At 44.1% G+C, this 24,659-nt stretch overlaps 1 protein-coding gene across 2 annotated transcripts in view; it reads right to left on the bottom strand.

The window, feature by feature from the left end:
* IFT81 (intraflagellar transport 81) overlaps positions 1–24,659 on the bottom strand; it is a 220,446-nt gene that overhangs the window by 18,268 nt on the left and 177,519 nt on the right. Inside the window, exon 20 of one of the 2 annotated variants that reach the window (XM_088449192.1) lies at positions 9,486–9,541. The exons of the other annotated variant lie outside the window; for it this stretch is intronic. Coding sequence (XP_088305318.1) covers positions 9,501–9,541 — 41 coding nt within the window. The 3' untranslated portion in view covers positions 9,486–9,500. Of the gene's footprint in view, positions 1–9,485; positions 9,542–24,659 lie in introns of those variants that run through there. 2 annotated transcript variants of the gene reach the window in all.

Raw genomic sequence — 24,659 nt, 5'->3', positions numbered from 1 at the left:
TGCAGTGGTGCCGTAGTCATCCTGCCGGCATCACTGTACAGAGAGAAGACCTTGAAGTAGTGCATTCCCCTCTAATACAAATTAGGATTAACTTTTAGTCAGAAATGAATTAACATATCAGTATGTTTTTGGATTGTTGTAGGATACCGGAGGGCTTGATGTAACCCATGCAAACATGGGAAGAACATTGAAGCATACTTGCCGACTTTCTGGCCGCTCCTTCCGGGAGGGAGCAGCCAAACCGACAGGACAGGGGAGGGGGGGGCGTGGCCGTGGCAAGGGGGAGTGGCCGGGCGGATTACAATCATTTGTAGACGTGGCAGGGCCGGGGCCATGCGATCACGTGATTTTGGCCTCACCCCCACTACACAATGCCGATAATACAGGCATTGTTGAGCAGGGGGCGGGGCCAAAATTACGCGATTCAGTGTGCCTTTCCGGGGGGCCGGGAGCTGCACCCGATTTTCGGGAGGCTCCTGGACAATCAGGAGGGTAGGCAAGCCTGATACAAAGTCCACACAGAGTGGACGATTTTTGGAATCAAACCCATGACTTCAGAGCTGTGAGGCAAAAATACTAAGCACTGCACCACCATGCAGTGCACGAACACAAGGATCAGGAGGCGCAGAGGACCAGGAGATACAGGGAGGGGTAATAGATGTAGAGAGGGTTACAGCTGAGACAGATAAAGAGGGTAAACAAGGTAGAGAAACTTGTGGGACTGAAAGTAAAACATAGAGCAATGAACAGTAATAAGGAAATAAGTAAGAATATGTAAAGCGTTTTGGGCCAGTGAGTGTACACCCTAAATAAACATCAAAGCAACGAGAGAATGAGCTAGACATGGTGATGAAACCATGAAGTTCCATTTAATCATTGATTCAGAGACTGATGAGTAGGTGAACAGTGAAGCACAACACAGATCTGAGATGGCAGAATGAAAATTACTGATTACAAAATAATAATTACAATGAGGAAATGAGTAATGGAGCAGAACAGAGCTAGAGCTAAGTGTGAATGAAAAGCGATTGTGGATGATAGTTTGCTTCTGCTTTTGTAGATCAGTGAGTGAGGTTGGTGCAGGGAGAAGCTCGGGTCATGGAAGCAGAAGAGATGTGAGGAGGAATGTGAGGAGATGGAGAGAAATGTGCTGGCTGTCGGCTGGAATAAGTAAGACATTACATTAAGCAGGCACATGGTGGTTTGATGTGAGAGATATGGAGGACGCTGGGTTCACAGATATAAACAGTATTGAGAGAGTGATGAGACGTATTTGTTCTAGGTAGTGCGGGGGTATGTGAGGTATTAAATATTCTCTGCATGTGTGGACAGCATAATGTTATTTGTAAAAAATGTTCTCTGTGAGGGGAGAATGTTTATTAACCACTTTACCTGACGTGGTCGTATGGGATGCAAACGCAGCCAACTGCGCTTCAGCTGACATGGTGCGACCGCACCGCCCCGCTGTGTTTTTGAAGAGGAAACCCGTTCTATACATGTGCAGACTGCAGAATGGATCTCCTCTGACTCCCCGGACCCGGCAATTTCTGACCAGTTTTGCCATAAAAAATCATCAGTTATGTGGTTAAGGTGCAAGAGACATCCTGTCTACTAAACTATTAAAAACCATTAGTGAAACTTTTCTAGCCTTAAATGTCAGTAATAACAATGAAATGGCTTTCACCTGTATGTCGTAATGTCACTTAGGGCTCCATTAAAAAAAAATATCTTTCTCTTGCAGCGGTATATTTCATTCTGTATCGCGGTAATATAGAATTAAGTTCCACTGCAATTTATTACCAAACGCACGCACGCATTGTGGCATCTCACAACGTTCTGCACAAACCTGGTACCCTGGTGAACTTTTACTAAGCCATCACCGGTAGCATAATGCTTTGGCATAAGGATTTTCTCCAATCGCAATGAACCTTCAAGTATACCACAAGCGCTGGCAGGAGAACCCGTTCATGCAAAACTACCAGCATCATTTGTTTCCAGACTGGGCATGCATGAGCTTATAAATCCGCGCACACACTTAAGTTTCATCTATACTGTGCCTGTGCTAGATGGAAATAACACATGTGCAATACTACTTTTTACAGAGGAACGTGGATTGCTGACAGGTAAGTGCAACGCATAACTGCATTCTGAAATGGTAGGTTTTTTTTTTTACACAAAATGCGATAAGATAAGCTTATCGCCATGCCATAAACTGACAATGAATCGCAGTCCCCATACCAGGCTATGGGGATAGAATGCTATGTGATGTTACAGGATAAGAATGACAAATCGATGATTTCTCTGCTGTAAACCTATTGTTAAATTCCCCAAAACAGAGAAAACACCTATGGAAAAAGGGGTCATCAATGCTTAATAAATAGTGACATAAATAAACCAATGTAACCTTATTGGTGCGATTACTTCATACTTACCTACTCTCCATGAAGTCGCAGTAAGACTCGATTTTTTTGTGGCTCCGCAGGGTGTGGGTGGGGCTAAAATGATGCAAAACTTGTTTAGCCCTATCCCTTTCGCTGCATTTTACCTCAATGGGGGCAGAGCCTAATGATGCAAAGAGCCCAGACCTGCACTCCCAAAGAGCTCAGCTGCACCTCCCAGAGAGGAGAATGGAAAAGTAGGTGTTAAAGTGAACAATCATGTTAAAGCATGACTATTTTGTGTTCAAATGCTAAGAAGAAATTATATTGTGTGTGAGACATTGTGCCTGAGAAAGGCCTCATTCCTTACCTATCTATTCTAGCTCTTATGAATGTGTTCATATAGAATAACTTATGTTAGCCAATTAAGGCTATAGTAGAATGTATTCATCCTTTGTATTCAATTCTGATTTATATGACAGGAAAGATAAGAGATTCTATGGTTCTATTCAGAATAGTGGTGTAAAATGTCAGACACTGTTTACTATTGAGGATTTATGTTCTCCAAGGCTAGACATAGCTAACAAATCTGTCAGGGAGATGTCATTTAAATTTATATCTGTAGATACTAATATTCGTTTATTGATAAGTTAGGCAATACTGCCATCTACTGATGATGTATCTAAAGCTTGAAATATATTCATAGATATTATAATTAGATCAGATAGGCAAAGTTATTGAGCATGTGCAGACTAGATTTCTTTGTCTCTATGTTAATTTGAGTACTATAAAATAATTTGTCTGTCCAAAATAAAGGCAGAGTGGTTTTGGAAACACACAGGTCTTGTTGTTTCCCATCATTCTCCGGCCGTAAAATGCATTGTGTTAACTGGTGGCTGATGTGAGCTGTGGAGGATAAAGGGTCTATTGAGATCAGCGTTATCATAGGTTATCATAGGTATGGATTACTTGTAAATACTCATCAAAACTGTGAGACCAAATTATAGCTTTTATCATGCCTGAGCCTGTGCAAATAAAGCAGATTATATTAGACAACAGTCTTAGGGTTTTCTAACTACTTGAGAGATTGGCATGAAATTAAATACATTAGGCAATGTCTTTCTGAGCTTACAATGCAAGTTCATTGATATTATTAAACGTACACAGCAAGTCAACCATTGTTTCTGAACCTTCTTCCCATGTCCCTTCTCATTTTGATTCACAGTTAGAAGCAAATCAATAAAATGTGCAAACAAATGAGCACTTGCACCTTGAACTGCAGATGGGGTAGATTTAAGATGATTTCTAGTTGGGAAGGGGCATTTCCCATCATAGGAGCCAGCTCTGTGGGTGTTTGAGAATCCCCAATATTTGTACTGCCACTATTCATGCCTATGAATGCCTTTTTCCAATCATATTAAGAGGCAATTATGAAAAGTTGGCTCCAATGTGTCCTAACTTAATTCTAAATGTCATTGTAAATATAAAGCTGCCCAGCATTTGTTTGCCTCACGCAAAATCAGTCAGAATTTTCCTTGCATACAAAAAGAAATATATAATGTATCTGCACCCCTTGTATTACAACATGATTTGATCCAGTATCAAATTGCACCTTTTTATGTGCTCCTAACTGAATCAGGCCATTTGTGTTTTTAAATTACAGAAATAAAATATAGGTGTCTATAGATGCTGAAATGGATACCGGCAATTACCACTATACAGTATATCACATCATATTGATGCGATATAAAGTAGTAGTATTATGTAGTCATTCAGTAAAACTCACCTTTCCTTTGACGTCCTCTGGTAAAAGGTCCCTCCTCGTTCCCCTGGAAGCGGTGTGAAGACAGACATATTGGGAGTCAGATATGTCTTCTTCTCACTGTGCATGAGCCGGCTGTGCCACGGTCAGATGTGCAGCGTACTTGTCAGGTCAGTTTAGTTGAAGGGGTTGCAGTAGTCAGCAGTAGTGGGGGCAGAGCGAGTCAGCAGGGGATGAGAGAGGGGGTGAAGCAGTCTGCAGTGTACCAATAGTTCTGGGGGCAGAGAGAGTGGAGGGGGTGCTCAGTGTGGGGGGGAGGGGACAGTCAGTCAGCAGTCTGAGGTGACCCGGGTCCCAGAAACAGGAAGTTAGACTTCACTGCTTCTCTCCAGCTGAGTAGCCCAGGCACCCCTGATTGGCTAGCTGTCAAAGAAGTGGGCAGGGAGAAAGGTGTAAAGGCAGGAAGACAGTTATCTTTGCTGCTCCTCTCCTGTCAGGGGGCTCTTTATGCCATCCTGAGAATAGAAAATGCTTTTTAGAAGCAAAACAGAAAGCTTGCTTTCCATGCTTCTATGACTCGCTCTCCCCATACTACTGTATGGAGAAGTGATATCTACACTGATCAGGGGCACCGCTATAGAAATTTGAGATTTCTCCATGGTAACCCCTTCTATGAATAGAATAAAGGGCTTCTAGCTTCTACATGAATAGATCTCATTATGTACTGGTATTCACACTAACAACCAAACAATTATATATTTTTATATACATCAATGTAAAAAAACTTCCATCTATAATGTTTTTCTTTGTGGTGCAAAGTCAGTATTTTCCTTACATTTCCATGGCAACCACAGTCACATGACAAATTGTAGCTGATGCTGAGCTTAACATACACCTACTTGCAGAGCATATCTTTAGTGTTATTGAACTGAGCATATTCCGTAACCATGTGCATGTACAGTAAGCATATAAACACGACTGAGGATTCTCAACTGGGCTGCAAAGGGGTATTTTCACATTCAGTAGACAGATTTAAGGATCTATTGGTTATTTAAAGTTGGACTTAACACACCTTTAGCATCTATGGTTGGGCAAGTGCGCACTGTTGATGATCATGATGTGTACCATTCTCCATATAGATGATTATACATATTATTTACAGTACACACAATGCAGGAGCACATACTCTTAATTTTATTGTGAGCAGAGAGGCTTTGGAATGCCCCTTATCTAAACATGCTTGCTCATATGGAAGCAGAATTCTGAATCAGAGATCAAGTGACCTTCTCTTCAGCAACGAGCTTGATTGCTGCAATTCAAAATGTATTCTGGCTGAAAGTGTCTCCCCACAGTGAGAGGAATACTAAGTTATAGGAAGACATAAACTGGCCCACAGGTGTACAGGGGAAATCCCCAGTGGGCCCCCTACCTGAAGCACACACTTGTGTGTCTGGATGCTTTCTCCCACTTGTGTGCCTGGATACTTTCTCACATTTGTGTCCCTTTCCATCCTCTTGGGATCATGGTCTGATTTGTTCACTAAAATCAGGGGTGGGGAACCTTTTTTCTGCCTAGGGCCATTTTGATTTTTAGAAAATCATTCGGGGGCCATACAAAATTATTAACTTAAAATTTGCCTCCTATATTTTGTTAAAAATTTTATTAACTCACCCTTAATGCGATGGCTGTAAGTAACTGCTTCTCTTTGGTATGCAGTCCCTATGGATGTGTGATAGGCAGATTGATAAGGCAGCCCTGGGGTCCCCTCAGTCCTAACCAGCCTGATGACAGCACTGATTGTACACACCCCCTACTGTGCCACCACTGCCTGCTTGCCCGCGCTGTTAGGGTGAGACCCTGCACGCCCCTGCACTAACCAGCTCAATGGCAGCCATATGACAGCGCTGATTCTACCCCCTTTGTGCGCTGCCTGCCTGTCGCCGCTGATGGGGAAAGAGCCCTGCATGCCACTCAATGACAGCCCTGACACCCTGATCCCCCCCTGTGCTACCTGCCACCGCTGATAGGGAGAGAGCCCCTGCACTAATCCGCCCAATGACAGCCCTGACACCCTCCACCGCTGCGCTACCTCCCGCCTCTGATAGCCGATGACAGCCCTGACACACACACCCTCCCCCCGCTGTGCTACCTGCCGCCGCTGACAATCCTGTATGACTATCCTGACCCCCTCTTCTCCGCTGCGCTACCTGCCGCCGATGACAATCCTGACATCCCCGCTCTCCCGCTGAGCTACCTGCTGCCGCTGACAGCCGCTACACTACGCTGATTCTGCTGCTGCCGCTAACAGCCGGCCGGGCCGGATGGTTCCCCACCCCTGACTTAAAATAAAAATTGTTATGCTACTAGAGGGTCAGAACATAATAGTTTCAATGGAAACAATATAAAAATTAAGCATGGGCCCCTATCACTGCATTTCCTGGTGGGCCCTTCATGATCCAGTCCAACTCTGGAAAAATAAGATTAAGATTACATATGTACAAGACTAAGATTGCAGCTGTAAAAGTGTCATTATTTTTAGAACCTAAAATTTATTTGAAACAGCCATATGAGCCAAAGTCATTGAACTCAAAATGCACATGTAGCAAGTTCAGCAGACTGAAGATACTACAATGCGTCTCCAGTTACATGATAGCTTAATGGAGCATAGAACTCTGGCGCATCTCCAGAATCTAATAAAGCATATGGTTTATGTCAGCTTTCTCAGCTCTTATTCAAAAGCATAAATTGATAATTCTACTTAGTGACTATTAGCATATTTGTAAAATTCATTAATTAAGAATTCTAAAATAATTTAATATTTGTATTCAAGCATTGCATTATATTACAATTGCATCAAAGCAAGTTAACGAAATCGGTATGTAATACCAACAGACGGGATCCAGGCAGTCAGAATCCCGACGCCTAGATCCCAATAGGGTTAACATACAGACACTTGGTGGTCTGTATGCTAACTCTCCCTACCCTAACCCTCCCTCCCTGGTGCCTGCACCTAACCCCCCCTAGTGCCTAAACCTAACCTCCCCTCCCTGCACCCTAAACCTAACCCTCCCCCCTTAGTGCCTAACCCTAACCCACCCCCTAGTGCCTAACCCCTAAACCTAACCCTCCCCACCACCCCACTACTTACCTGCATCACGGTGGTCGGGACTCTGGCGCCAGTAAAGTGTCGGCATCCAGACTGCCAGGATGCCGAAGACATACCAAGTTAACAACAGCATAACAATAAGTCCAGAACCCAAATGAAGGTCCAACTAATTGTCCCACAAATGGAATCAGTAATCAAAATCATCAAGCAACATATAGTATAAAAATTATGAAAAATATAACCAATATGACATATAAAACTATTGGTAAGACAACTTAAATTGCAAAGGGAGGAGAGCCGTGCAGGGCCGTTGAAAAAATGGGGTCTGGGTACTGAAGGGGACGTGACCAAATCCGGCAAGCATGGCCATGTGTGACCAGACACCGGCTAGGCTGTGGGATACTTCAGCTCCCGCATCTTGACCAAAGGAGCAACCAGGCGCAAGGGTAATCCTAGCCTGCGACGTCGGTCGCAGGATGGGATCGCAAATGCAGCAAGAAGGTGTCTGCCACCTCCTTCTGCATTTGCATCTGAAATGGACGGATTTGCACAGCCACTTGTGTGCAGCTCTGCAAATCTGTCCATCTCTGAATCAGACCCTCTGTGCACATGCGCAGTGCCAGCTTCCACAGGAGAAGTCTTTCACTTCTGTAAAAGTCTTCTACAAATTACGCTTACCGCAACCGCTGTCCCTGCGAGTTTCCCTCTGTACATAGTGGGGATAATTTCACTAAAAATGAAAATATTCACTGTGATATGTATACATAATAATCATGGGAGTTCTGCGATTATTAGTACATAGACCCCTTAAATTTAAATGTTCTGAACTTCTCACTGAACTGCTTTTAATGCAGTTATCTCAGCATTTGATTCACATTGTACATGTTCCTGAAACTTTAATAGCTCTGCTCTTGTCTGTTGTTAACTTTGCAGTGTTTACCTCTAATGCCACATCTAAGAAGTCAAACTCTGATGTTAGATTTTGATGCATGGCCGTTGCTATTTCTTCATCATCTATGTGTACACCAACATACATTAACTGCTGAGAGAAAGACATCATTCTATGTAATTACTCATACTGTACTTCTGCGTTCATTTAACTTTGTATTATAAAATGCATGTTTTGAATTTATTATTCTCATGAGACCTCCATCCTGATATGCCTCTTGCAGTGTTGTCAACCATGTCTCTAGCTGACATTTTCCCTTGAATTATGGGCTGGTACTCATGGCTCTTTCTACATTATCTGGGCTTGGACTATCACCAGGATCTACTGTTACTTTCCACAGTCTTCTGCACCTTCTAATTTAATGAATCCCATTATAGGTGTAGTTCCTGTATGTGTGCTCCTTTCAGCCATTATACTGCAGCTTGTGCTTTAAAATGTGCTCACTGTGACACATTTCAGCTTAAACACAGTCTACTTTCTTCACTCTTTGCTGCTGCAGCTGTCTTGTCTTTACATGTGACCAAAATGAAGCCGCAGCACTGCCCTGGTGTTTTTAGCAAATATCTCAATGTGTCTAGGCCACTTCTGTATATAATCTGTGTGCTTTGGGTTCTCAGTATATATGTGACTGGGTACTTTCTCACACTTGTGTGTCTAGAACTTTTTCACACTTGTGGTTCTAGCATACTTGCCTCCTCTCCTGGAACTTGCAGGATGGCTCCCGATTTTTCAAGTAGCCCCCCGCATCCCTGGAAGAGTAGGCATTTCTCTCACATCCTGTCCACTTCCTAGTGAAGTGGGCCGAATGGGAAGAACCTTACCGTGGTTCCGCGATCTGTCAGGAGGAGGTGGGTCTTATTGACACAACCTATGCTAATCGCTAAATTTGGCTCTGCCCTCTATTCAAATACCAATGATTTCTGGCATTTTGTTGTGAGGGCGAGGAGCCTAATAATGCAATAGTTTGGCCCTAGACAAATCACTGCTCACTTCTCCCGGGGAGCAAACTTCAGATGTCCGTAAGTATAGTGTCTAGGTACTTTCTCACACTTGTGTGCCTGAACCCATGACCTGTTGGAAATGTGCGTACAGATGGTGGTTTGGCAGTTTATGTACATCCAGCGGAATGTGTAATTGACCCAAGGGTAAGTCCAGTGTAGCCTAACCAGGCAGTGTGGTTTATTGAGCAAATAATAGTGCAGCCGTACTCACTGTTACACTGGTTGAAGAGCATGAAGCGGAGCTGGGTTCAGACAGATCAGCAGGTGTTGACTGTCTCTTGGATGTGGTAGCAGTGAGGGTGCTTTAACAGTAGTATTGCGGGTAATAGTTCGCAGATTCAGGAGCTAGGAAGGAGACATCTGTCATTCAGTATGTCACTCATACACAGTGGCAGGAAGGCACCATGCCTGCACAATAGTAGGGTCCAGCAGCCATCTTGATAGGAGAATAAAGTTTAATCTCCCAAGGAGCCATATAGTGCTCTCTTAAGGCGGGTATCCACTACCCCAGGGGTGGGGAACCTTTTTTCTGCCAAGGGCCACTTTGATTTTTAGAAAATCATTCGGGGGCCATTCAAAATTATTAACTTAAAATTTGCCTCCTATATTTGGTTAAAAACGTTATTAATTCACCCTTAATGCGATGGCTGTAAGTAACTGCTTCTCTTTGGTATGTTGTCAGGCAGAGTCTGGAGGGGCAGTCCCTATGGATGTGTGATAGGCAGATTGATAAGGCAGCCCTGGGGTCCCCTCAGTCCTAACCAGCCTGATTACAGCACTGATTGTACACACCCCCTACTGTGCCACCACTACCTGCTTGCCCGCGCTGTTAGGGTGAGACCCTGCACGCCCCTGCACTAACCAACTCAATGGCAGCCATATGACAGCCTGCCTGTCGCCGCTAATGGGGAGAGAGCCCTGCATACCACTCAATGACAGCCCTGACACCCTGATTCCCACCCCTGTGCTATCTGCCGCCGCTGATAGGGAGAGAGTCCCTGCACTAATCCGCCTGATGACAGCCCTGACACCCTCCACCGCTGCGCTACCTCCCGCCGCTGATAGCCCTGACACACACACCCTCCCCCCACTGTGCTACCTGCCGCCGCTGATAGCACAGCGGGTGGAAGGGGTGTGTCAGGGCTGCCTTTGGCTACCAGCCGCCGATGACAATCTGGACATCCCTTCTCCCCCGCTGCGCTACCTGCTGCCGATGACAAACCTGACATCCCCGCTCTCCCGCTGCGCTACCTGCCGCCGCTGACAGCCGCTTTACTACGCTGATTCTGCTGCTGCAGCTGACAGCCGGCCGGGCGATTTCACCTTGCGGGCCGTATTCGGACCGCGGGCCGGAGGTTCCCCACCCCTGTACTACCCGATTAAACAGAGCGATCGAAAGATAACGACATCGTTATTGTTCAATCGTTTGTTAATCGGGCACAAATCGGGCAGCTTAATGTAAAAAACTACCAGCGTTGCGCGCTCCCGCTGGTCATTTTTGACATCTATCATCGTCCGAACATGCTGGTCAATCAGCCAATAAAGACAGATTGACCATGTTCGGGGATGAGGGAGGATGCCTACACTGAACGACTGCTCATTTAGTGTAGGCACAGCACAGACTATGAAACGATTACAATGTTGTAATCGTGCAGTCTTTTCGCAGTCTGCTAGTGGATGTGCCCCATTATTCTAACATATATAAATCCCTGAAGGCCAGAATTCTGTAACAAATGTTTAAATAGTGATAAGGTTAAGTGTCATTTGTGTGGTAGTATCATTTACACTTTACCAACTTATGCCCTACTTTTGTCTGCCCCTGTATTTTATGTTTTGGCAGTTGCAATGTGACATAGTAAGGCATGTTAATCAAGTTCAATTAACCTTTGACAATGACACTTGAAAAAATGTTTGATGTGTATAATATATCTGAGGTCAATATAATCAGGCACCTTTTTTCAAAAGTAAATAAACTAAATTTTTGTTAACTGTCTTTATCATTTAGACCTTTCATCTACTCACTTTCTTAATGAAAATGCCCTCCTCTAAGTCCTCCTAGGTCTTCCTTATAGAAAAGGTGCCGAAAACAGTTCCCTAAATTCAAGATATGGACTAATTAGTGCCTTGTAAGCTGGCCACACACTAGACCAACTTTCATCCAACCATCCAACTAGTTGATTGGTTGGAATGAAAATCTGGTAAGGAATGGGAGTAACTGATGATCAGCAATTTGCTCCTAAATGCCAGAAAACAGAAGAAAATGGTCATCAGACAAGTTTGTTAAATGTTTGATCTAAACAATTTGTTCAAACAACAGTTTTTGTCCATTTTCCGGCGTTTGGGAGCAAATTGCTGATTGTCATTTGCTTTCATACCTTACCAGATTTTAATTCCAACCAATCAACTAGTTGGCTGGTTGGATGTAAATTGGTCTAGTGTGTGGCCAGCTTAACAATGTCAATACTATGTCTGCATCACATACATTTATCCATCTTTTTATACATACCAGGCTTTTATTGACAGCTGCTGTACTACAAATCATCTTTATCTCAGCTAGTATTGCCATCTCAGTGTTTCCCAAGTATATCCATTTAATGTGTAATTAGTGTAGTAATTATTGTAGTTATTTTAGCCTAGGTGTATAACCCTACATTTACCTACATTTTAAATTATCATTTCACATCCCAGGTTGCAATTATTTATTTAGCCCAGTTTGCAATTAAAGCAAGTTACTTTATAACCTACATAGCTAAATGTCATCAGCAAATATGGACACTTACTTACTAAGCCATCTACAAGGCCATTAATAATAACCTCAGCACAGTCTGATTAACTTCCACTTATATCTACCCTTTTGTGTCCTAACCCTTCACACAGTTCTGTACCCATGTACATATGTCATGATGTCTAACATTTTGAACTACTTAGTCTCATTTAGAGCCATGCTAAAGGTAAATAAGCCCATACTAAGCAGAAGGATCCCTTCTATATATCTCAAATGATTTGAAGAGGGAGTTTGAGTAATGCATTTGGGAAAGCATTCTTTCCAAGCTGACAGTACTGCTAAGGGACAGTCATAAGTTATGAGTGTGAGACAGGCCAAGGATGGGCTTCTATATGTAATAACTGTCCAAATTGAGTCATTAAATTAGCCGCATAATTCATTTTCAATCTGAGATGGAACCACCAAAACGCATTTTTGCTCATTGATGAACTGGAAAAATAGGCCCCACAGAAACGTTGGCTAAATATTTAATAAGAACTGTATTTAAACTCCATGTTAATTGTTCGAGTTTTTTTTTATAAATGTTTTGATTATCAGTATTCTTAGTGCTTAGAGTGTGCTCTTACATTTTCTTTTCTACACAGCATTACAACTCTCAGCATGGTAACACCCGTTATCATTTTTAAAATTAGGGGGTACAGTCCAGCCCCCCCCCTTTCCACTGTATATGTGTATTTTATGTACACTTGAAGGTGAGACTCATTCTGGATTAGCACCCCTCCCACCTGTCCCTAGGTGATTTTAAATAGTGTAAGTCCTTGCATTGCAGTCTAATGATTGGACTGGGCACTATTATAGGTAAATCCTGGATACATTTAGATAACGAGTCAATATTAGGGTTGTTAAGGACCCACCTGATGAGGTTCACCTTGACATGGTAGGTGGGCATACATTTTTGGCCAAACGTACTAAAAGCCGTATTTAAACTCCATGATAATTGTTAGAGTTTATTCTAAGAGCCGTATTCAATATGAGCCGAGCCGCGACACTTCCGCCTACTTCGCCTGTTTTTCAGGTGGAAAAGTATCGCGGCCGTCCCTGCTTTACCCCGTATTCAATATGGAAGTACGCGAAAACGGGACCCGGTGAAACTGAAACAGGCGGAAAGTACTGTCAGTTTTGGGGAAATCAGCCTGACATCCCCCAAAAGATGCTCTGACATGGGGGTTCCTTATGGTACCCCCCGATTTAGCTTGCTGAAGGTATTTGGTGTTTTTAAACGGGCTCAATAGCTGCTAAATAGCGTTTTTCTATATGTGATGCAGAATAGTATTTAGGAGTTTCTTTTTACAAGAAAATACGTTATCCCAGCAAATTTGGGGCACTTGAAAATGGGGGTCAGCATATTTAAAAATTGCTAAAGTGAAGTTGAAAAAATCGTGAAAAATCCACCTGTCGCAAACACCTGCAATCAAAAAAACACTTGGGGCATACTTTGGGACCCCCCCAGAGTCAAGTTCACTAGTTTTTAAGTTTGTACCCCCAATTTTTTTTTTTTCGCCCCCTGTTTCAAGGTCATTTTTTTGGGGTGTTCTTAAATGTTTTTTTACATTTTTTTTTTTACACAGATTACCTTTGGGGGAATGTCTGAAGGCTGCAGGGGGGTTCTCGCAACGTTGCACCCCAAAACCCCAATTCTGCACTTTTTTCTGCCTCCCATTCATAGGCGAAACTTTTCCGCCTATTACATTGCATTGACTTTCCACCTAGGCAGAAAGTCTTTCAAATTGAATACGGGGTAAAAGTCAAACAGGCAAAAATTACGTCATCGGCGAAAAGTTTCCGCCAAAAACACGTGAAAACTGACTTTTCGCCTCAAATTGAATAAGGCCCTAAGTCTCTGCATGGTACTACATCACCAGTCCCTTGGCCACGACTATAAAGGCCACAACCAGCCCTCAAGGCTGCTTCTCAATCACCAGTCCCTTGGCTAAGACTATAAAGGCCACAATCAGCCCTTAAGGCTGCTCCTTTTGCCCACAGGCGGCATCTCATATTCAAAACTTAGCCCCAACTAGTCAACTGGCAGCAGTCCTCTTACAACTCTTACCTGATTAACCGTCCAACCCATAACATTATCACCGGCATGGATTGCTGGGCTGGGTGGAATTTAACAGAGACAAAATCCAATCCAAGCAACTTTTCCTTAATGACAGATTACTGTGCACCTGGGCTGTGTCCAGAGAGGAGAATCAATTAGTGCACCTGACACTGCACAGGGGCAGCAATTAGTGCAGTGCCTCAGTAGCAACAAAGGCTGGAAGTCCAAGCAATAGGATCTGCTAACTGCAGATCCTAACAAAGACACACTCTGCATTGTTCACCTGGCTGAATGAGTCCTTCACTGGCTCTCTGTGTAGGGATCTACATTAACTACACACTGCTCTTCTTGGCTCTGTAGCCTGCTCAACAGGGGTGCTTCTCCTTGTAGCTCTGCTCCTCAGCGGCGACTATGCAATGACCCCATGCCCATGCAGGACTGACTGTGGAAGGGCAGTCAGCCTCCTGGCTCTGCTTACCGTCTGTAGCTCCAGGGACCCCATTTGGTGCCAAAAATGTCTGCTGGTCTGCTTTCCGCCAGCAACAATTCCTCCTGGCCTCCGCCTCCTCTGATGTCATCTTCACCTAAAACACTCCCAGATAAGGCATCACAGTCTCTAGCTTCTTTGCGGCGGCTATCTTGAGAAAGTACTTCAAAGGCACCACCATTTTGGGTGGGCCTGTTGCCTAGTCATGGAGCACCAGGGTGACATACAGTTTTTACATTTTAAATCTTAAAATATTTGAGACTAATTAATGTCTTAATTATAAGAGGGATGAGATATCAGGTCTGTTTTTATAAAAAAATTGTTGTACATTCCAATGTCTCCATTAAAGTGGGAGAATTGTGCTTATAAATCATTAAAACAATAGGCCAAAATCCATACTTGCCTACTCTCATGGAAAGTCAAGGGAACTCATTAACTTTGCGAAACACCCACAGACTCTGGAGAGAGTATATGCCCCTGGAAAATGCCTCCAACTTCCTAGTGAAATGTGGTGGAGACCTAATAAGGAGAATCACTTTGCCCTGACCAGCCCCGCACAGTAATCACATGCATCTCCCCCCATGCAAGCTTTTGCACCTCTATAGACCTTTAGTATCAGGACAATTACTGAACTGCAAAGTCATCTCAAGATGTGTAGTGTAGACCAGACTTAGTTTAAGGGCAAACTTGAGACCAAAAGCTGTGAATTTGGTATTTTTGGGCCAGTGTTTAGATTGCCTGTTGTAAATATATCTGGATGACGACTTACTGTAACACTTTGAGTAATTACAATGAATGTCTCACATACCTTATTTAAAAGGTTTATGCTAGTTTTACATGGATTCAAACAAAAATTATTTTGTTCATATTCATTTATTTTATTACCAGTTATTTATATAGCGCATACATATTCCGCAGCGCTTTACAGAGAACATTTGGTCATTCACATCAGTCCCTACCCCAGTGGAGCTTACACTCTATATTCCCTATCACACGCGCACACACATACACACTAGGGTTAATTGTGTTGGGAGCCAATTAACCTACCAGTATATTTTTGGAGTGTGGGAGGAAACCGGAGTACCCGGAGGAAACCCACGCAAGCACAGGGAGAATATACAAACTCCGCACATGTAGGGCCGTGGTGGGAATCGAACCCATGGCCTCAGTGCTGTGAGGCAGTAACGCTAACCATTACACAGTCTGTGCACAGGGTTTATGGACAAAAATGTAAGGATTTTGGACCCCGTAGTCCTTTAGACCTCCTATCCCACTGATGTTATCAATCATGCTACAGTAGAAATAGGATGTAGACGGGGATGGGAATGGAACCTGCTGGTCCCAATGACCCCCCATAACCACTTGTGCCTCTGGTCAGGGGTTGTGGAGATGCGGCAAAAGAACTGATGTAAGGTAATAAATGGGGGCCAATAAAGTGAGCTCTCATTGAATCGCCTCTAGGCCAAAAGTTCAAGCACTAATCAAACATAGTTGCGTTTGACATGAGGTGTCACTGGTGTTACCCTAAAATAGATCGGTAACAAGCCTTAGGGCCTGGATCAGAGGTGCTGGCAGCGGCAATGTCGGATACAAGCCTGTTTCGTGTTTCATTGGTCCAGCCATTTTCTGCACATTACATTCACATATAAGAGTATGCATGGACATTATAGGAACACAAAATATTGTCATGCATATTTATATTACTATTGAAGACTTTGTTTTGTGAAACATCAACTGATATAGAAGGTTAAAGGCTTCAATTACAGTGATTTTACCCATTCTATGGACATAGATTTGCAGAAGAAATTGAAGGAATAGAGAACAATCTCTCTCTCTATGTATAGTCACTGACACAAGAGGCTGAATGGTTTTAGTATTCAGAACAAAGACAGTGCAAGTTTGTATTCCATCCTCACCCTGCAGCACAACGTGTAACAAAAAGGTTTTCTTTGAAGGTTACAGCATTTGTAATCACAGGTCCAATGCTCTCAGTGTTAACTGCAAATCTATTATATGGCTCTCTCCCCTACACATTTAATCTGTGCTTTATCATCAATCGCAGCCACAGGCATAAAAACAAAGAATATCTCGATGCTAAAACAACATCATTTTATATTATACCGTTGGGTATCAGCCATTTCTAAAATTGTAATTACAGTTTGCTGCAGATGCTGAAACCACAAGGTCATACATGTACATGAAATAAAGGAAAATTAGGAGCACTTTGAAAGACAAATATTGACGGTCTCCTATATTATATTGTTAACTCTCAACGTGCCAAACGGAATACTGCACTAGATGCTGCCCATTCTTTTCCATTCGATGGAATCAGGATGAGGTGATGAGTGTTCTACATACTGCTAAGTGGAAGCACTTGTGTGAAGCCTGCATATGTACTTATCACAGGAGAGCTGGTATCCAGAGATTACATACAAGCGTCAGGACTCATGCACAGCTATAGAGGGGGATGACAGGATATATAAGGGGCTCATCTCGTACACTGTCTATATAAGGAGGTTTGGAGTGAGAAGCGTGAAACAGATTGGTTGCAGCCTTGTGCATTTTACACTGCAAGGTCAGCAGAGGAGGATGACATGCTGACTCTCATTCAGAAAGGGCTGGAGGATGGGTCTTCCTAACAACAGAAGTGTAGAACAACCCACAAGGGAAATTAGATCAATAGTATATACAATCGGCCCATACAACGCGATAAGACTAATACTTAAAACAATCTGCCAGGTTAATCACTAGCAGCCTCATATTGCCAGCAGAAGGTGCCAGTGACATTCATTCGCAGCTAACGTCCACGCATTCGTATTTAGCCAACGCCATCCTGAGATCGCATTAGCCACAGGTGAAAAGATAAACTTTTCACCACTTAATAAACTCCCATAACACACCCATAAGATGGACCATCACTGTGCATCCGCATAGCCACCTCCCAGACAACGCCCAATACATTTTCAAGACATTTCTGAGCAACTGTGACTTTGGGCCTGATTTAGATATGTATGATATTCCAGCGCCGCAGGGAAGCAGCTGTGCAATATCATACAACTAATATGTTAATGCCTGCAGGAGGCGTCTGAGGGAAAAAGATGCCTCCAGCCAACATCGCAGATCAACATCACGACCATCGGTTGCAATATTTCCAGCATCAGTCATCTGAGTAATCTGACGCTTACTCAGACTGGCCGCCTCCTGCCCACTTGCGAAGCCAGGAAATCTACATCCTTCGACGCAGACCCTGCCCTTGGCTCTCCTAGAAAACAGAGTGACACACAGAACGCAGGCCAGCGCCACCCTCTCCCAGCCCACAAACAGCCGCAGCATGCCTGATATGGCTTGGGGGCACTGCGTGCGGTCACCCAGCACTCAGTCTGCACATACTCAGGCAATTCACCATCGGAGTTGTACATAAACCATCGGGTTTCCTTACATTTTGGAATTAACCTGGACACATGCTCAGTTCGATTTAGACATGCGCAGTTTGAAAAATAAAATCGCTCGACTGTGTTCGGCATCGACATTGCATCCAACTCTGGCCCCAAGCATAGAACACATTCAAGATATATGTTTATCCATTTATGTCATTTCCATTAAACATAAAGATAACCAGCTGACTGCATAAAGAATGTGCACAATTTTAAAAAACTTTCCTGCGCTTGCAGTGTCTGTGGGCTTCTCAGTTAATTTTAATTCAGGTTATAAGTTTGAGAACGAGCGCTATTATTTATGTGTAAGCAATCCTTCAAAAACAATAATAAAAACAAATACTAAAAAACAATTTTCTAAAAAGCGGTATATGGATATAAATATATAAAACATATACAAACATATAAAGATGTTTATAGCTCTTAATAGAGTGGGTGGTAGGGCGGATGGATGTATGGATGGTTATCGGCAGCGCACTAGAATGAATCTGTCCCTGCTTTACCCTATGTTGCTAACCTTTCTCCTCCTGGATGCGGTCCAGTTGTTGCTCGGCTGGACTTCCTGTTTAGTCCATTCTTCGCTTCTTGCTGGAGCGATGACAAGGTCCCGATGTATTGCCAGAGTTGCTGATAAGTGCAGCGTGTCCCGCCGCATCAATGGTATGTGACATCACCGACAACCCGATGTTCAGAGGGGAAATGGTGTAGCTGAATCTCCGTCCTTTGCCCGCTATCATCCAATGCTCTTCACACTACAAGTGCTTTTTCAAGGATCGGGCTATGGTGTCAATAGTCTTTATTTATACTGAAAAAACGTTATTGTCCGTTTTGGATTAAAAAACTTTATTCTTCTTTCTTCACAGGAAGTTGTGTTTGAATGAGCGGCTAGCTCATTCGAAGATATATAAATATCTTTATATGTTTGTATATGTTTTATATGTTTATATCCATTGTGATAGAAGCACTGGAGAAGTGTGGAATGGCTTATTAGGTTCCTGTCATATGTGTTCTGAAACCCCCAGGAGAAGTCCATTTGGGAAAAACAGACTAGAAATGTCGGCTTTAGAGAAAAGCCGGTTTGGGTCCTGGGGGTGTGGATGTGAAGACAGGGAGGGCTCCATCCACAGGATACTCCAGGTTCTGGGCCTTTCAGCCTGGTAACAGGCTCATTAGGGCTTGCAGCTGGTAATGGCTAATATAAGATATAAACTGGGTTTGTTTGTGGCTGAGTGTCTCACACCTGGGAGAGCAGGCAGACTAGCCTGTTCAGAGACACTTGGTGATAATCCTTGTAAGTACTGTGCAGGTGTTTTGTTGATGGTGAAGGCAATAGGCCCTACCATTGTTATAGAGAGGGAATCTGCTGTGTAGCTAGTGCCCAGCCGGGCTAGGACTTATGTTTTGTTTATGTTTATATTCATTTGGTATAATAAAGACTGGTGGCGACCAGTTTGTACGAGAACCCCTGTCTTGTATCCTGTTTCTACAGCTGCTGTGTGTGTGTAAAGAGGGAGTCCATCTACCCAAGGAGAGGAACCCCTACCCTGACTGTGTCCAGGGCCGCAACTAGGGGGGGGGCTGGAGCTGCATGTGCAACGGGTGCTCTGCTGTATCCGGTGCCGGTGACCTCCAGCCCGGCGCTTCAGAGAGGCTCCAAGCCGGACGTCCGCTGGCAATACTTATTACCAGCGGGTGCCCGGCTCCTTCTCTGCAGCGACACGGTATAACCCGAGGCTGGAGTTCTCTCCCGAACTCCAGCTTCCGGCTCTCCCCACGGGCACTATGGGGGAGATGTCATGACGTCTCCCCCATAGTTCTGAGGAGCAGCCGGCGGACCGGACGCGATGCTGGATGCAGGAGCAGGGTTCAAGGTAAGTATTTTTTTTTTAATGAGCTGCACTACAGGGGCATGGGCATTATCACAGGGGCATTACTATGGGGGCATGGGCATTACTATGGGGGCATGGGTACTACAGGGGCATGAGCACTACAGGAGCATTACTAATGGGGCATGAGCACTACAGGGGCATTACTATTGGGGCATGGGCACTACAGAGGCATTACCACAGGGGCATTATTATGGGGTCATGGGCATTACCACAGGGGCATTATAATGGGGGCATGGGCATTACCACAAGGGCATTAATATGGGAGCATGGGCTCTACAGGGGCATTACTATGGGGTATTAACATATGGGAATTACAATATGGGCACTACTACAGGGGCATTGCTATGGGGCAATACTATGGGGGCATTATCATATGGGCACTACTACATGGGCACTACTACAGGGGCATTACCTCAGGGGACATTACTATAGGGGCACTGCTGCAGGGGGAATTACCAGGGGGGCGCCAAATTACTGTCTTGCCCCTGGTGAAACAGCCTGTTAACTGCCGGGCGCCCGCTGAGATTCAGTTACCAGCGGGCGCCCGGCAGAGCAGAGCAGCCTGAGAGACGGAGCCTCCAGCTTCTGGCTCCCCCAGTGTGCACTATGGGAGGACTGTCATTCCCATTTATCACCCAGCCTGAATGGGCGGCCAGGGGTTGTTTGTAATGACGGCCCAGTGGGTTCTAGTAGACGGGGCTTCAGACGGCCGTCTGCTGTGATAAATTTTCCTGTCTACACAGCTGCACCAATCCTGTGGGCCTATTTTGATGGGGGGCCTGGAGCTGCCGCTCCATCCGCCCCATTGTTAATCCAGCCCTGCATGCGTTACACAGAGCATACGTACAAAGGTGCTGTTGCGTTTGGGTCAGACAGTATTAGTAATATGACAGAAAAGTGATGGGCTTTCCTGGGTAGTGACTGGGAGGAGGCTATTAGTGCGTGCAAAAATGGTCCGTTCAGTGGGAGTGTTATGGGAGTGTCGGCGGGATGTCAGTGCAAGCCGCTGCGTTCTCAGATGCAAGCATAGGGGCCGCGGTCAGATGGAGAAACTGAACCTCATATAGGGATGGTGCAAGTTTCGATGTTGCAACCAATGGTGATGTATAAGGATGCACCAATCAGTCTTCTCAGACCCTGAACATTCAGTCGCACAGAATTGCACTGCTTGCAGATGGTACAAAACGCAGCTGCCAGGCTATTAACCAACGAACCACGTTCCAGCCAGATAACACCCATTCTCTACTCCCTTCACTGGCTGCCTGTCAAATGGTGAATTGTTTTCAAGATTGGCTTTCTAACTTACAAAGCCCTACATGACCAAGCAGCTTCTGATTCCTTACCGTCCATCTCGATTACTGCGAATCTCATGGAATTTGTCTGGGGGTCGAGCTGTCATTTTTGTGGCTCCAACCTTTCGGAACTCACTTCCCCGCACAGTTCGAGAGGCCTCCACTCTAGAATGCTTCAAAAAGAGACTCAAGACTCACCTGTTCACCCAAGCATTTCACTAATGTCCCTTGTTTTAGCTTATTTTGTACTGTAAATGTAAAGCACTTTGAGTCCTTTAGGAGAAAAGAGCTATATAAATAAAATAATTATTATTATTATCCTCCGTTCTACATGCAGGGCCAACAGGGAATGTCATTAGCAAGGGCCATGCTGCCGAATGCAGCATGGCCCCTGCCGCCGCTCCCTGTATCGGCAAGTGTGTATGCACTTGCTGATGCCGGCTCTCCCGCCAGGTCCCATCACTGCCGAGGTCGGGCTGGGTACACATAGTCTAGTGTGTACGCAGCCTTAGATTGCAATAGACTATATTATACTTATTTCACACAAGAGAAGACTAGACCTGCTAACCCAACCACTAGTTTCGGTTGGGAATAGGGAGAATCTTGGTGTAGTTACTATAGGAACAAACCAAGCAGCCATGTTCATTCATGTTCCTGATCTACCAGGTAATACCCCTTTTCACTGGCCAAGTAACCTGGGTTATTGCCGTGTCAACCCAGGTCGCCGCTCAGTGTAATAGGGGTTACCAAGCAGGGTTTAACATGGGAACGACCCGTGTAACCCTGCAGTGTTAACGGGTGACCCAACCAACTTGTTTGTATCTTTTTCGCTCAAATGTGCCTTTTAGTCGCAATCAGATGCGACAAAACCGCTTCACAAGACTGATATGCGACGCTTGTATATCTGTGTGTGACTAAGGGCACTATTCAATATGTTAATTATCGGGGTCCGAATACAGATTGTATTGAATACAGTTATGCTCCTTATACAGATTCAGACTCAGCCGCAGTTTTTCTGAGAGGTGAGTGATCTGTAGTTTGTGGTTGTGTTTCCTTTTACATCTTGTCTTTTGATAATGACAAGTGCTGTTTTATTACTTTATTTGTTCCCAAGTTCTGAGGAGTACGCAAGCATTATATAAATAAATGTTAATAAATAATAAGTTAACTTGTGATGTCATCTACTTCCCTGCAATTAAATATATTATCATGTACATGAGTTGATAAGTCATCTAATTTCCTTGGGAAGAGTCTTTAATGGGTAGTATAAATATACCAAAAATAAAACGGAAATATGACGAGAAGCTTCTCGAGCATGAACAAAGGCTATGACATACTGAGCAGCCACTAGTAAACCTACATTAGCCTTCAGTTACAGTGCACTTTGTTCTGGTTTCTTTACTATCTATACACCACGTGGGATTTGTAACCAAAACATTAATAATTAACTCCACTACACACTCCAGCATGAAATGTAAAGGCAGATGTTCCCAATCACAGGAAAGCTCAGTGGTAGTAAGAGGAGCGCAGAAATAGCTGATGCTATTAGCAGGTGGATGTGGTGAGACTGGTGAACTCCAGAACTTCTTCAACATGAAGCCGAAGCTGGCAAATAGTTTATTGAACAGGGTGGGGTTTATATCATACTTGCCTACTTTTGAAAAAGCATGTCAGGGAGATTGTGATAGCAACACCTATGAGCGCACGTTACAGTGGACGTGTACTGCTACATCTGATAGGTGTGCCATAAAATTACCTTACATCCAAATGTAAAGGAGCCCCAAAGCAGTTAGTAAGATCTATTTGTTGATGAAAACACAAATATACTTCAGAAAATGCATGTAGCCATAGTGATCATTGTGCCTTATAACCAATGCAGGGAAATTATACTAATGATCCCATTTGCAGGGCCGGCTCCAGGGGTAGCTGCGCCCTGTGCCTATCTGTGTATCCTGCGCCTCTACGCTGCGTGCAACCGAAAATGGGGGTGTTACTTGGCACGCCTCCCATATAACGTCAGGCTGGGGGAGAGCCCAGCACTTCGTCACTAGCTGGGGTTCCCCCAACCCTCTCCCGGCATTAAATGGATGCCGCGTGCATGCGCGCAGCATCCATTCAGCTGCTTTGGGGTCCATAACCGCCGCAGAGCTGCAGCGGTGGGGGTGCCCAACCTCCCGCCCAGACCACCCGCGGGACACTTCGGCCCACAGGTGGAACAGAGGGACAATGCTGTCCTGCTGAAATCGGGATGTTGGGAGGGGTGCGCCCTATATGGGGTGGCACCCCTGTTCAACCGCACTGGTCGAACACCCCAAGAGCCGGCCCTGCCCATTTGAATGTATATATATCTGGGTTTTCTTTGTATATAAAAGCTTAATAACGGGGGGTAAGGTGCAATCAGGGAGATTGTTGGACTCTTCAGGGAGACAGGGAGATTACTACTATTTCAGGGAGTCTCCCTGACAACGAGTGATAGTTGCCAGGTATGGTTAATATTATTGACCTCCTCGCAGAAACTTCCATACAGTTTGCAATCACAGTCCTTTAGAGAACAAACTGATAAAGCCAGCACACTTTGCTTGTGTTTACAAAATAGGTGTGGCATCAAACAGGACTAGAGTAATTGAGAACAAAACTATTAATACTAATAGATGCTTATATGCAACCATCAGAGATTATGCAATAGGCATGTGAAACTCAATCTCCAGATGTGCTTATTGGGTTCCGAAAAACCCAGAAGACCTATAACCATCCAGTATCCCAATAATGTAAAGAACCACAGATAAGCTCAGTGGGCCTAATTTAGAGGTGTGCACTATTGCAGCCACGACTGCAACTTTTTTGCGGACTTGCAGCAGTGGTAATACGCAAATGCTACTTACAGCCTTCCCCTTGTGTACTAATGAGCGCTAGAGAGTGCAAGTCCTGTGATGCCCACTTTTTTTTTTTTTTTTAAATGGTTTATTTTTTATTTAAAATGCATAAGACAATAGCAACATAGGCTTTTAGATGAGAATAAGAGATCATTGTGGAATCAAATATACATCCGGAGTATATATTAGAAGTAATGCAAAAACCAGTATCATTAACAACCTTAGACGATCGTATATAGCATAGTAATATATTACAGATAACTGGTTAAAATTAGCTGCAGTAAATAAAGGTTAAAGTAAAAAAAAAAAAAAGGAGGGGAAGAAAAGGGAGAAAGAGAAGAAACGGAGGGGTGCGGGTGAGGGGGGATAGCACCCCAACAATGTATGGGGTAATATCATATGGTACTATGGTAAATAGATTTAAGAGATTGTTCATAAGCACAAACAAGCAAATGAATAAACAAAAACAAATGGTCAGAACAGAAGGGCTGAAAGTCCACCCAACAGATGGGAGTTATGTGAGGGATTTTGAAAACTGTACCATGGATCCCAAATCTGTAGGAAGCTAAAGGATCTATTATTAAGATATGCGGTGATCTTCTCCATACTCGCCAGGTACCAAATGTTGTCAATAACTAGGCGAAGAGGAGGAGTCTCCAAAC

This window comes from Taudactylus pleione, unplaced genomic scaffold, assembly GCF_031769625.1.
Source record: "Taudactylus pleione unplaced genomic scaffold, aTauple2 ptg000479l, whole genome shotgun sequence".
NCBI lineage: Eukaryota > Metazoa > Chordata > Amphibia > Anura > Myobatrachidae > Taudactylus > Taudactylus pleione.
This window is presented reverse-complemented; position numbering and strand designations above follow the sequence as displayed.